Raw genomic sequence first — 13,641 nt, 5'->3', positions numbered from 1 at the left:
GTGTGTGTGTGTGTGTGTGTGTGTGTGTGTGTGTGTGTGTGTGTGTGTGTGTGTGTGTGTGTGTGTGTGTGTGTGTGTGTGTGTGTGTGTGTGTGTGTGTGTGTGTGTGTGTGTGTGTGTGTGTGTGTGTGTGTGTGTGTGTGTGTGTGTGTGTGTGTGTGTGTGTGTGTGTGTGTGTGTCCAATAAATTCTCTTTACAGCTGTAAAGAACGTGATGCTGATTCTGAACAACAATTTCAGATATTAGTACTAGAATTGTTAGATATATTTTGGACCTTGTGTCTTCAAGGAGGGCGATGCACAGTGTCCGCAAAGCTGTTGCCTCTATTTATGCAAATTATATGAACTTGCAGGCACCGTGCAGCCAGCCCGTTCTTAGATCGTTGCATGCAGAAACGTGGAAGAACGCTGGAAGAAGCCCTAACATAAGTTAGTCCAGATATCTGAAAAGCTAGACCAATTAGCTTCTTTCCCGCGCAAGAGAACTATATAGAAAATTTCCAACAAAATCAGGGTAAAGCTAATTCTGTCTACTATGGAAATCTTAACAGTTTGGGAAGAGGTTGGGGTACGTGTAGCCTTGTCATCAGTGGCAGCCGGGTCTCCCCCTGAATATTACGTCGTCACTCGAACGCCGGGACCGTATCACGTATCGCTCTTTGTCTTCGTTAGATCTACCACCATATTACAGCGAACGCTGCAATAGGCTCGCTTCTATAGCTGAGCTGTAATGGACATGCATTTCGCGAATGTAATGACGCGTAATCCACAAGCAGGGTTCTATCTAGGCCCTGATGGCTGCGTTTTACCGGTAAGACGCAGCTGCTGCACCGTATTTTCTTTTGAGGAGAAATACTCATAAAAAAAAACTGTGATAATGCCTGCCAATTAAAAATGGGCTCTATCCCAGTTTCTAATTATTTCGCACTTGCGGTCCGAGCATGCTGTCATTATATACTTGTCCTAAGGAAACGTCTTCTCTAACTTCGAGTGCCTCACTACCTATCCTAAACTGTTGACCCCTTCCGAGGCTGCTGAACGTTACTGTAATTTTCTGCATACTGATTTTTAGACATACTGTCCTGCTTTGCTGCCTAGGTCATAATCACTTTGCAGTTGTTCTGCCGAGTTCCTCAACAAAGCAATGTCACAAATGAACCGCACATTACTTAGATATTCTTCATTACCTCTTATCCCTAACTGATCCAAGCCTCCGTATACTTTCGTAAGCAGCCGGTAAACAGTAATGGAGAGATGGTGTCTTCCCGGCAAACACATTTGCTTATGGCAATTTGATTACTTTGCTTATGGAGAGCCAACAGAAATATATTTACGAGTATTCGTGTAAACGTTTCACCGAATAATTTGTAGAAACTTGCGAAATCTTCACCGTTATTAGATGAGGATTGATTTAACATGGCAGTAAGACTGATGCGATGCGTCGGCCTCCATTAGTTCGTACTGCACCCTACAACGTATATCAAAGTTCGGGGTTTCTCCTGCTCTTAAGCTGCACAGCGGCCTACTACTCATGACACAGAACTGTTAGTTTGCCTTAGTACGAGTTTGTTATGACACGTTATTCGGCCCGCTTGTGGCGCATATGGCGTCCGCTTCCCTCGCTCGTTACTCAGCGTCTTCAGCCAGAGCCACCTAGTCTAGGGACCCCTAGTCTAGGTGATTCTGCTTCAGCTCGCTTTTGCCGCTTGGCATCCGGCTCTTTCAGTCGGTACTGAGCGTCTTCAGCCCGGTTCTTGCGCCTGGCGTCCGCCTCTATCACTCGTTACTCAGCGTCTTCAGCCAGAGCCACCTAGTCTAGGGTTTATGTGATTCTGCTTCAGCTCGCTTTTGCCGCTTGGCATCCGGCTCTTTCAGTCGGTACTGAGCGTATTCAGCCCGGTTCTTGCGCATGGCGTCCGCCTCTATCACTCGTTACTCAGCGTCTTCAGCCAGAGCCACCTAGTCTAGGGACCCCTGGTCTAGGTGATTCTGCTTCAGCTCGCTTTTGCCGCTTGGCATCCGGCTCTTTCAGTCGATACTGAGCGTCTTCAGCCCGGTTCTTGCGCATGGCGTCCGCCTCCATCGCTCGTTACTCAGCGTCTTCAGCCAGAGCCATCTAGTCTAGGGACCCCTGGTTTATGTGATTCTGCTTCAGCTCGCTTTTGCCGCTTGGCATCCGGCTCTTTCAGTCGGTACTGAGCGTATTCAGCCCGGTTCTTGCGCATGGCGTCCGCCTCCATCGCTCGTTACTCAATGTCTTCATCCATGAGCCACCTAGACTAGGGACCCCTAGTCTACATGGTTCTGCTTCAGCCGCTGGACACCCGCTTCCGTCAATCGGTACTGAGATTCTTCAGCCCGGTTCTGGCGCATGGCGTCTGCCTACCTAGCTCGGTAACGAGTATCTTCGGCCCGCTTGCGCCGCTTTGAGGCCGCTTGGGTCTCACGATAATCCGCGTCTAGGGCACGCTTCTCTCTCATTGCCTCCGCCCCCTGTGCCCGCATCTCGGCATTTTCGCGTCGCCTAACCCTCATTGCCTCTGCTCGCCTAGCCTTCGTCTCCGCCTTCTCAGCTTCAGACTTACTTGACCTACCCCACCGCCGAGGACCAGACGTACATACAGTGCGAACAAAAGTAAATGGAGCACGCTAAGTGCTTCTAAAAATTTTTACGCATTGCATAATTGAAACTGGTAGCCGTGGTATGTGCGAAACCGGTAGTACACGCCAGTGCCCTTCCCCTTGGACAAACATTGTCTTCTTATCTGCAGTGCAGGAGGCGTGACTTTAATTTTAAAGAAAAATGGCTGAGGCTTAGCTTGGTTAAGCCTGGTCAGATGCGAAGCATATTGATTGCTAAACTCGGCTTTCCATGGTTACACTTGGCTAAACGTTTCTTTCCTTGGTTACACGTGCTTTTACACGGTTTAAACTTGGAATGCACAATGTTTTCCCATCGCATAAAACTAGGTAATAGCATGACTCGTTCATCTCTAATCTAACTGTTACCGACACGCACAACGAACATGTGGTCCCCCAGGCCAACGGTACTCGATTGCCACTACGCGAATATGTACGCAAAGCAAAAGCTCTTAGAACACCGACGTGCTAAAGGAATCAACGATTTTGATTTCTTCGGCAACAACACGGTCGTATGGGAAGGCCTCCCCGTAAACTACCCGTGTCCAGCCGGCTTGACGTGCACCACAGCGTATCACGTGGTGTGACGTCACCATACCACGTGGTCCGCACGGCGTGCAACCGCAGCCGACGGCGCGAGCCTGTCCCCCGTCTCTCCTCTGTCGTGACGTCAGCGTATCACGTGGTGTGACGTCACCATACCACGTGGTCCGCACGGCGTGCAACCGCAACCGACGGCGCGAGCTGGACCCCCGTCTCTCCTCTGTCGTGACGTCAGCGTATCACGTGGTGTGACGTAGCATTCCACATTCTTTGCACGGCGTGTAACCGTCACGAAGGGCTGTGGTTTACCTCTAGCAATATGCTTCGCATAAAAATGTTCCGTTTACTTATGTCCGCACCTGTATACGTGCACCGTCCCCACTCGTAGAAGGCTCCCGAGCAGGTGCACCATTCGTACCTGTAGAACATGAAGACGACTCATACGAACGTCCCATCCATCACATATATCCATCACACATGTAGTTACAGAAACACTACGTCCTTTTCGCGCCCATTGAAATTTGCACGGCGCACATACAGCGCGGACGCTTGGCCGAATGGTGTGAGCTGGTTGCGCCACAGTGCGGGAAGAGTGTGAAGCATGGCCCGCGAGCAACGTGGTGGCGCCATCTACCCTAAAGAAGTCGTACTAGGTCTAGTTCTGATTGCCGCCAAAGGGCCAGGAAGAGATCACCGGCAACACCAGGTAATTGATAAGACCAGCACACCGGTCTCCGCATTTATACCGACGCCGCCCTATACCATGACGATGACACCGGCTACTATCAGGAGGGTTCACAACTGCACGCCATTAGCCACATTGGTCGCAGTTACTGGTCCGCAATTGAACTCCAGTTAACGGCCATCGACGAGGCCCTTCAGCTCTGTACCAAATAAACAGATCGTATCATCCACATCTACACCGACAGTCAAGAGGCTATAAAAACTCTGAAAGCCCGTTCTTACAAGACCTCAGTGCAACACCGCATCAAACAGCACTGCCACTACCTAACATCACAAGTCTCGGTACGGATTTATTTGACGCCTGGACATCACATACAAGGAACCGGGAGCAGAACTGCCCACAGGGCCGCTGGCGCGCAGCCAGAGGAAGGCCGCCGGCATAGCTTTGATGTGGGCCCGTCCAACTAGGACCACCATCATCTCCCTCATCATACCGGACTCTGTCATCAAACGGCTTAAACTTGAGCGGAGGGATTTGTTGCGGGACTTTGTCCTCGACATTACTCCTCCGATTCCTTCCGGCCTTCCTCGCCGTGCTCAATAAGTTCTCACTCACACGACGCGATCCGGTGCAGCGTACACACCGGACATCCTGATTCGATGGTGCCGAACCAGGATCGGCTGCCCCAACTGCCCTGCTGACTCCGTTAACCTTCCGCACTTGATCTGGACCTGTTCTGGCACGGCGAGCCTCCGCGCCCGTTATACATCTGCTCACCACATTCAGATTTACGAAGACAGGACAGCCCCCAGTATCGACGCCAAGCGCAAGCTTAGTGCTAGACTTCATGTCGGAGTCTGGCGCCCTCAACCTCGACCTCACCTAACCCACCCCCTCCCCCTCTAGACCCCGGGTCATTCTTATGAATAAATATTTATGAATGAATGAATGCCGCCGGCATGATATCGCCACCAAATGCATGTTAGCAAGCCCAAAATTTACGGAAATGTACTGTGTTACTCGCTTAATTTATTTTGGTTCCTTAATAGTTCTTTTATAATGATACAGCGTGCGGCAAAGTTTACACAAGACACCCCTTTACTCGAAGGAAACAGTGTGGAATTTTGAGTATAGAGAAACACGTCATCACGTTTTGATGCACCAAAATGTCACACTGTTCCGTTCGAGTAAGGGGCTGTCTTGTGTACCTGTCCCGTGCCAAAGTCGGCAATAATGAAAAAAATAAACTTTCTTGTATCGGTAGCGTGCTCGTCTTGCAATCATAAGGTCAGGAGATCGAATCCCGGCATGTTCGGAGTACTTTTATGCAATCCTATTTCTTCATTCATTGTGGATTTTTGCGTTCCAGCGGTCAACAACAACAACAACAACGCCGATACCGGCTTTTCTGCGACACGGTACCCTTACGCTATCGCGTAAAATTTCTTCTCTCCATTGCGTCCATCGTGTGTTTACGTGTATGGGCTCTTCGAAAATGCGGAGCTCACTAACGCACCAGACTAACGTTTTACTTTCCATCACTTTTTCTCCCCTTTCCAGGGCTGCACTGTCTTGTCCCAGCATGTCCTGGAAGGTAAGTGGCTCCATTCTAGCTTACTATCCCCATACAGCTATGCAGTCTGCATGATAAGCATTCAGTCCATATTCGCCGAAAGACGAAGAATCCTTGCAATGCGAGCGCGGGAGTTTTGGGTAGAGGCTCCAAACGGTTCACTTCAAGACCTATTTTGTTTATCCATACTGAAATCTCTTCAAACTTTATGACCTGGTCTCGAGGTGGGGACAATTGATGACTATGACGGCCTACAAAACGACGAGCGCGTTGCCTGTGGCGGGTTTGATAAGTACGGCCGGGAGTAAAAGTGGCATAAAAAGCCCCCTTACAGGGTTTTTACACTAAATAGAAAACATCGCAGTAGATTCGAACATGACGGGTTCGAACCCGGGCACTCCAGTTCAGTTGTCCATCGTTTAAGCCACTGAGTCATCGTGGATTTATTTTCTTTTATTACCTGTCACATTAGTACAGAAAACAACAACATTAGTACACAGAACAAGAAAACAAGACGCATTTAAGTTTTGGAGCCTGACAGAAAGACTGGTAATAAAAGATAAAAGCAATGTTGCACGAATACTCATTCATCATGATTAAAACTGAGGGAAGCTGCAGCTGATCAAACGTTGGTAACCAGTCTGGAGACGCACTTAGTGATTTAAATACAAAAAGAATGTACACAATATTGCCGCATAGAAGACGACGCCAAAGATGATGACTGGCCCCATAAGCGCGAGCCTGGAAGAGAAGGAAGTTGGAGCGCAAGACTCGTCCAGGTTGATTATTAAACCCGTCCTATCTTTGGGTCCTCCTTGCGTTCTATCGAGACGTGACACTGGTGGAGTGCGCTTGGGTATGCATAAGACTCCTTCCGGCAGTCCACAGCGAATCCCAGACATCGACACGCCTGTACATCGCGCTAGCCGCCGCCTTCTAGGCCTAGCCCCGGAGTACAACTATCTGCCAAGCGACTCTTCAAACGACCGAGTCCATCAGGTCTCCCAAGCCATGGCACATCCCAACCCTACGCCGGTGACTCTTCAGAGCACCAAGGTGCCAGAGTGCTTTCGCGGGGAAGCGTTTGAAGATGTCGAGGACTGGCTTGACCAGTTTGAACGAGTGGCCAAGATTAATCAGTGGAGCGCAGATCACAAACTTTTAATGTTTATTTTGCCCTTCAGGATAATGCTAGAACGTGGTTTGAAAACCACGAGGCCAGCTTATCCACATGGAATGACTTCCGCCGCCAGCTGGTAGACACCTTTGCGAGAACTGATCGACGCGACAATGCGCTGCGCCTGCTTGAAGTGCGTGTCCAGAAGCCGAATGAGAGCGTGGCTATGTTTGCGGAAGACATGGCTTGCCTCTTTCGCCGTGCCGACCCTGATATGAGTGAGCCAAAGAAGTTACGGCATCTCATGCACGGTGTCAAAGAACAGGTGTTTGCCGGCTTAGTGCGCAACCCACCTAAAACCGTGAGTGAGTTCATTAAGGACGCTACGGCTATAGAGCGAGCCCTCCAAGATCGGTGTCGCCAGTACAACCGACCAGCCAGCTGTGCCCCGACGACTGCGGCGGCGCTGACTGCAACAGATCAGACCACTCTTCTAGACATGATTAGAGAAATTGTCCTTGAGGAGTTGCAGCGAATTACGGTTACGAAAGCTCAGTCGTCAGAGGCCCTCGTGCAGGCTGTAAGGAATGAAATTCGGTGCTCCCTATCACCATCTGCCCAGTGCAACGAGTTTCATCCAGTCGACAACGCGGCAGCCATTTCCGAACCACCATACCGCGTTCCACAACCGGTCAACTACACGGCCAACATTCCTGCACCTTATCACGAGCCGCAAACTGAGAGCTACGCCGCGGTCCTACGTCGCCCGCCTCCAGACCACGCCTCACCGAGCTCACCATGCCGTCAGGAGACGCGATTCTTCCAGGGGCCTCAGTGGGCGCCTTCCAGGCGCTCTCAACCACGCCGAACGGACAGGTGGCGCAGTTATGACAGCCGGCCACTCTGTTTCTACTGCGGACAACCTGGCCACGTATATCGGTACTGCCGTTACCGCGAAGAGGGGCAGGCCTTTCCGTCTGCTTCTGCTCGCCGCCGCTTCGACGCTGACACTGCCCAAACCGAGGACGGCCTTCCGGTCAGCAGGGAAACCGAATCCCCGGGCTTCCGCCGCCGCTCCTCCCCATCGCCACAGCGTTATTCTCCGCCGATGCGTCGTGGCAATACTGATGTTGGCGGACGGCGGTCCCCTAGCTCTCACCGGGGAAACTAACAGCCGCAACCTCGCGAGCTAGGGGAGGTTGCACACAGTCTAAAAGTGTCAAAACCCTCACCACCGCCGCAACTGCCGACACCCCGTGCTTCTGACGCTGCCGTTAGTACTGACATTGCCGCACTACCGCCGAAAATGCCGCTTACATTACCACCGAAAATGCCGCACCAGATGAGCAGCCCCGACGACGAAGCTGACACCGCTGACCTTGCCGCACTTCCGCCGAAAATGCCGAAAGAGACGAGCAACCCAGATAACGTTGTTAGCGCTGACCTCGCCGTTTCCATTGATGGGCTGGAGGTACATGCTCTGGTGGATACCGGGGCGGATTTTTCAATTATTAGCCAGAAACTGGCTAACACGCTGCGCAAAGTAAAAACCGAATGGACTGGGCCAGTAATAAGAAGTGCTGGGGGCCAGCTACTGGCACCTACAGGGAAGTGCACTGCCCGGATAGAAATAGGAAACGCGGTGTTTGTTGGCAGCTTCGTTATTCTCCCTGACTGTTGCAAAGATCTCATCTTGGGCATGGACTGTCTGCGTCTTCATGGGGCTGTCATCAGCATTCGTGACAGCGTCGTTGCCTTCACGAACAATCATGAAGACCTTGGTTATGCAGAAGTACCACTGATGCACTTACTCGTCGCCAATGAGACAGTGACATTACCTCCGCGATCATGCTCTCTTGTTGAAGTGAAGTGCGACATGGCGCATACCGGCGATGGTATCGCCGAAAGGGCAGTCGCCCTGGTACTAAGCCGAGGTGTTTCTATAGCTCGAGGGCTAGTCAACTTGACCAATGGACAGACCGAAGTGCTGCTTACAAACTTCAGCGACGAGCGTCAGCAAATTCCGAAAGGCACAACTGTGGCCTTTTTCGACAGCCTCCCAAATGCGCAGCACTGCTTCTCACTGCAACAGGAAGGATCAATGTGCAAGACGCCCGTAACCATCGTCGATGTGAGTCCAAATTTGTCTTCTTCAGAACGGGACCGTCTTTTGTATCTCATAGATCAATTTCGAGACTGCTTTGCTTCCGAATCGCGGATCGGCCAAACGCCTTTGACAAAACATCGAATCATCACGGATGACTCGATTCGCCCGATTCGACAAAATCCTTGCCGTGTAGCTCCGAAAGAACGTGCAGCCATTCAGCGCCAGGTGGCCGAAATGCTTAGAGACGACGTTATCCAGCCGTCACAGAGCCCCTGGGCTTCCCCCGTGGTACTTGTTAAAAAGAAGGACGGCAGCTTACGATTTTGCATAGATTACCGCAAGCTCAACCAAGTAACTAAAATAGACGTGTACCCTCTTCCTCGCATCGACGATTCCCTTGATCGCCTACGAAATGCACGTTACTTCTCATCAATGGACTTGAAAAGTGGATATTGGCAGATAGAAGTAGACGAGAGAGATCGGGAGAAGACAGCATTCGTCACTCCCGACGGATTGTACGAGTTTAAGGTCCTTCCGTTCGGTTTATGCTCAGCACCAGCAACATTTCAGAGGTTGATGGATACTGTGCTCTCGGGACTTAAGTGGCAAACATGCCTGGTGTATCTTGACGACGTGATTGTGTTTTCGGCCACATTTGAAGAGCGTCTACGCCGTCTGCTAGCTGTATTTCAGGCCATACGATCTGCGGGCCTCACACTAAAACCCGAGAAGTGCCACTTCGGGTACGAGGAGCTGCAATTCTTAGGTCACGTCGTTAGCCAAGAAGGTGTCCGGCCTGATCCTGAAAAGCTCTCCACAGTCGCCAAGTTCCCGACACCTACGGACAAAAAGACATTGCGGAGTTTCCTGGGTCTTTGCGCCTATTACCGCCGGTTTATTGCTGGTTTCTCACGAATTGCCTGGCCATTAACTTCGCTGACGCGTGACAACGCTGTCTTTCACTGGGGTGAAGAACAGGAACAAGCGTTTAATGAGCTGCGGAGACGTTTACAGACACCACCTGTCCTGGCGCACTTTGATGACGACGCCCCTACACTGCTTCATACGGATGCCAGCAACGTGGGCTTAGGTGCTGTGCTGGTGCAGCGCTAGGATGGTGTGAAAAAAGTAATTGCTTACGCCAGCAGGACCCTATCTAAAGCAGAAGCGAACTACTCGGCAACCGAAAAGGAATGCCTTGTAGTGGTATGGGCGGTTATGAAGTTCCGCCCTTATTTGTACGCTCGCCCCTTTCAAGTCGTTAGCGACCATCACTCGCTCTGTTGGCTGACGAATCTAAAGGACCCTTCAGGGAGACTCGCGCGTTGGAGCCTTCGATTACAAGAATTCGACATGGCAGTTATTTACAAATCTGGAGAAAAGCACACGGATGCTGACTGCCTTTCGCGAGCGCCGGTCGAACCTTCCACTATGACCGATGAAGACACTGCATTTTTAGGTGTCATAGATGACGCAACGCTTTCCCAACAGCAGCGAGAAGACCAGGAATTGCTCCCTCTTATTGATTTCTTGGAAAAACGAACTACCGTAGTGCCTAAGATTTTCACCCGAGTAATCTCTTCATTCTTTATTCGCAACAACGTCCTTTACAAGAAGAACTTCCACCCTGGGGGAAACAGTCATCTACTCGTCGTCCCATCTGTTCTCCGCATTGAAGTTTTGCAAGCGTGTCACGACGAGCCAACCGCCGGTCACCTAGGCTACACTCGCACGTTGGCTAGAGTCCAGCACGGATACTACTGGCGAAAACTGCCTGCGACAGTGAAACACTATGTACGTACGTGCATAGACTGCCAGCGCCGTAAGTCACCCCCTGTAAAACCAGCTGGCCTACTCCATCCTCTTCAAGTGCCAATAACACCTTTTAAGCAAATCGGCATGGACCTCCTGGGACCATTTCCGACGTCGACAGCTGGAAATAAATGGATAATTGTCGCCACCGATTATCTAACCCGCTACGCGGAGACCAAGGCTCTGCCAAGGGGTACCGCCGCCGAAGCAGCTCGGTTCTTCGTGGAGAACATTATCCTGAGGCATGGCGCTCCGGCGCTCATTTTAACTGACCGAGGAACTGCATTTACGGCTGAACTTTTGGAGACCGTTCTCCGCCTCAGTGGTACCAGTCACCGTAAAACTACAGCCTACCACCCCCAAACCAATGGGTTGACGGAACGCCTCAATAAAACCATCGCAGACATGCTTTGCATGTACGTTGACGTGAACCACAAGAATTGGGACGAAATTCTTCTCTACGTCACGTTCGCCTGCAATACGGCACGCCAAGACACCACTCGTATGACACCATTCAGCCCCCTTCACGGGCGACCAGTAACAACTATGCTGGATGCAATGTTGCTCCCGAATGCCGACACCGACGATCTCGATCAGGACGCCGAGGAAATCGCTCAGCGTGCAGAGGAAGCCCGCCAACTAGCGCGTGTGCGGATCAAGAATCAGCAAGAGCATGATGCACGACGCTACAATCATAGACGCCGACATGTCATGTACGAACCTGGCGACGAAGTGTGGGTCTGGACGCCTATTCGCCGCCGTGGACTCTCCGAAAAACTATTGCGGCGATATTTCGTGCCATATGTTGTCCAGCGACGTTTAACCGACGTCACTTATGAGGTGGTGCCAGACGGGGTGTCGACCTCAAAGCGACGCCAGCAACAAGCCGACGTCGTCCACGTTGTACGCATGAAGCCGTACAACTCGGACTGACCTTGACCTCCTACTCCCTTTTATGCTCATCGGGACGATGCTTCCTGAGGAGGGGGGCAAATGCCGCATAGAAGACGACGCCAAAGATGATGACTGGCCCCACAAGAGTGAGCCTGGAAGAGAAGGAAGTTGGAGCGCAAGACTCGTCCAGGTTGATTATTAAACCCGTCCTATCTTTGGGTCCTCCTTGGCGTTCTATCGAAACGTGACAATATGCTCAATGAAATACTGCTTAGCAGGCATGACATTCACATCTTCATTACAAACTGCCATCCTCGTCTTCCATACACTGTGCATACGGACCAGCATGGTCAAGTCCTACGACACAGCACCTGGTTCATATGTACTGGCAAGAACCGATACTGAAAGACGTTAAAGGGAGGTCATTTTTACAGTATTTGCAGTATATATCATATAACTGCTGCATCCCAACATTCCAGAAATATGTGCTCTATTGTTTCAGGCTTACGACAAATCAAGCAATTTACAGTACATTGTACAAAAATCCCCTTCCAGACTGGGCTTAACTGACAACTTGGTAGTGTGAAGCTGGAAGAAGGTTTTCGCTGAAGACTGAATTAGCACTTTGTTAAACCTCTTTAAGACGTCGCCTCCTGGAACTGCACCGTATATGGAACGATATAGGGGTACTGGTAACAGCATATATTGCATGCACATTTGTAAATTCCAAGAGCGAGCGATGAGGAGCTAGTTGGTATGACATGATTACAAAACATAAAACTGAGCAGGGGCAAGACACAGGAGAGAAGCAAACAGGACGAGCTCAGACTAACAATCTGATCAGAAGTAAGCAGGGTGTGGAATCAGCCACAGATCCAAGTACGTGCCTGGAAGAACAGAAGTTTATGATATTCCTCTCAGCTCAGGTTCCGTATATGTAGGGCAGACGGGACGTTGCATTAATAAACGTCTTTAAGCGCACATAACTCGTTCATTTCGCATAGTGGGCAGCACCTGCCAAGACACTGCTAGTCTTCTGAAAAGATGAAAAAAGAAAAAAATTGGCAGTGGCTTAGCTCTGGTTAAGAGTGGTAAATTGCGTTAGCAATGGCCGCATGGCTACGCTTGTATGTTCACTTGTGGCGTAGCTTGTGTGGTTCGATAATTTGGCATTGAGGGACTGACACAGTTTTGCAAAGTGAAGGAATAACGTGAAGAACGCCGTGCTAAGCGTCGTGCCCAAGATGAAGCTCAGCGACTGCGTTTTAGCTCTCCGAGTGCTTCCACCTCGTCGGCTACTGATGAACACATGACTGCTCAGGAACGCCGCAATGCCACCAAGCGAAAACAACGCCTTGAATATCCCGGAAAAAGAGTCGTAACCATTGTGTGTCATGTGTTACTCTATAGCCAAATTATCGAACCACACATGACACACAATGGTTACGACTCTTTTTCCGGGATATTCAAGGCGTTGTTTTCGCTTGGTGGCATTGCGGCGTTCCTGAGCAGTCATGTGTTCATCAGTAGCCGACGAGGTGGAAGCACTCGGAGAGCTAAAACGCAGTCGCTGAGCTTCATCTTGGGCACGACGCTTAGCACGGCGTTCTTCACGTTATTCCTTCACTTTGCAAAACTGTGTCAGTCCCTCAATGCCAAATCGCCATGCAAGTAAACCATGTCAGAAGGCGCTTTCGCACGTATTTATCGGTTAAAGAGTTGAACCACGGTTAATAATAATAACCGGTTTGCAGGAAAAGCGCACTTTTTGTCGCACTTCTCCATGGACAGCTGCACCGCGCTCAAGGGAAGGGAGGAAAGTAGGAGTGAAAACAAAAAGAAATATGTGCCCTAGGGGAGGGCTTCAGAGTCATTTTGATCACCTGGGGATCTTCAGTAACGTGCACTGACATCGCACAGCACATGGAGGCTCCTGGCCCTACGGGGCTGGGATTGGTAGGTAACTGCCACTGGCCGTGGGGGCTAGCCTGCCACCATATTTTTATCTATTGTGACGGCTGTTGCGACGGACGTTTTCTCTCCCTCTTCTTTTTCTTTCTTCTCTATTTTCTCTTCTGTTGTTGTGGCTGTTGGAAGAAGGAAAAGAAAATGCACGGGCTTGCTACTGGCTCTGTAGCTGAGCCACCTCCGCTGCCTCGTGCCGAGAGAAGAGATAATTGGTTCACAGGAAGCGAAAGGCGCAGTATCTGTCACACTTGTGTCTGTGGACACCTGAACCGTGCTTTAAGGAAAGGGAGGAAGGTGGGAGT

The 13,641-nt window shown here is 50.6% G+C and overlaps 1 protein-coding gene across 1 annotated transcript in view; it reads left to right on the top strand.

Annotated features, from left to right (window-relative positions):
- LOC146189144 (neuronal-specific septin-3-like) overlaps window positions 1-13,641 on the top strand; it is a 124,324-nt gene that overhangs the window by 27,222 nt on the left and 83,461 nt on the right. The window contains exon 2 of the mRNA XM_084604055.1: window positions 5,429-5,462. Within this exon, the coding sequence (XP_084460181.1) occupies window positions 5,429-5,462 (34 nt within the window). The remainder of the gene's footprint in view (window positions 1-5,428; window positions 5,463-13,641) is intronic.

Source organism: Amblyomma maculatum, chromosome 5 (genome assembly GCF_055883805.1).
Source record: "Amblyomma maculatum isolate TAMU_Amacu chromosome 5, ASM5588380v1, whole genome shotgun sequence".
NCBI lineage: Eukaryota > Metazoa > Arthropoda > Arachnida > Ixodida > Ixodidae > Amblyomma > Amblyomma maculatum.
This window is presented reverse-complemented; position numbering and strand designations above follow the sequence as displayed.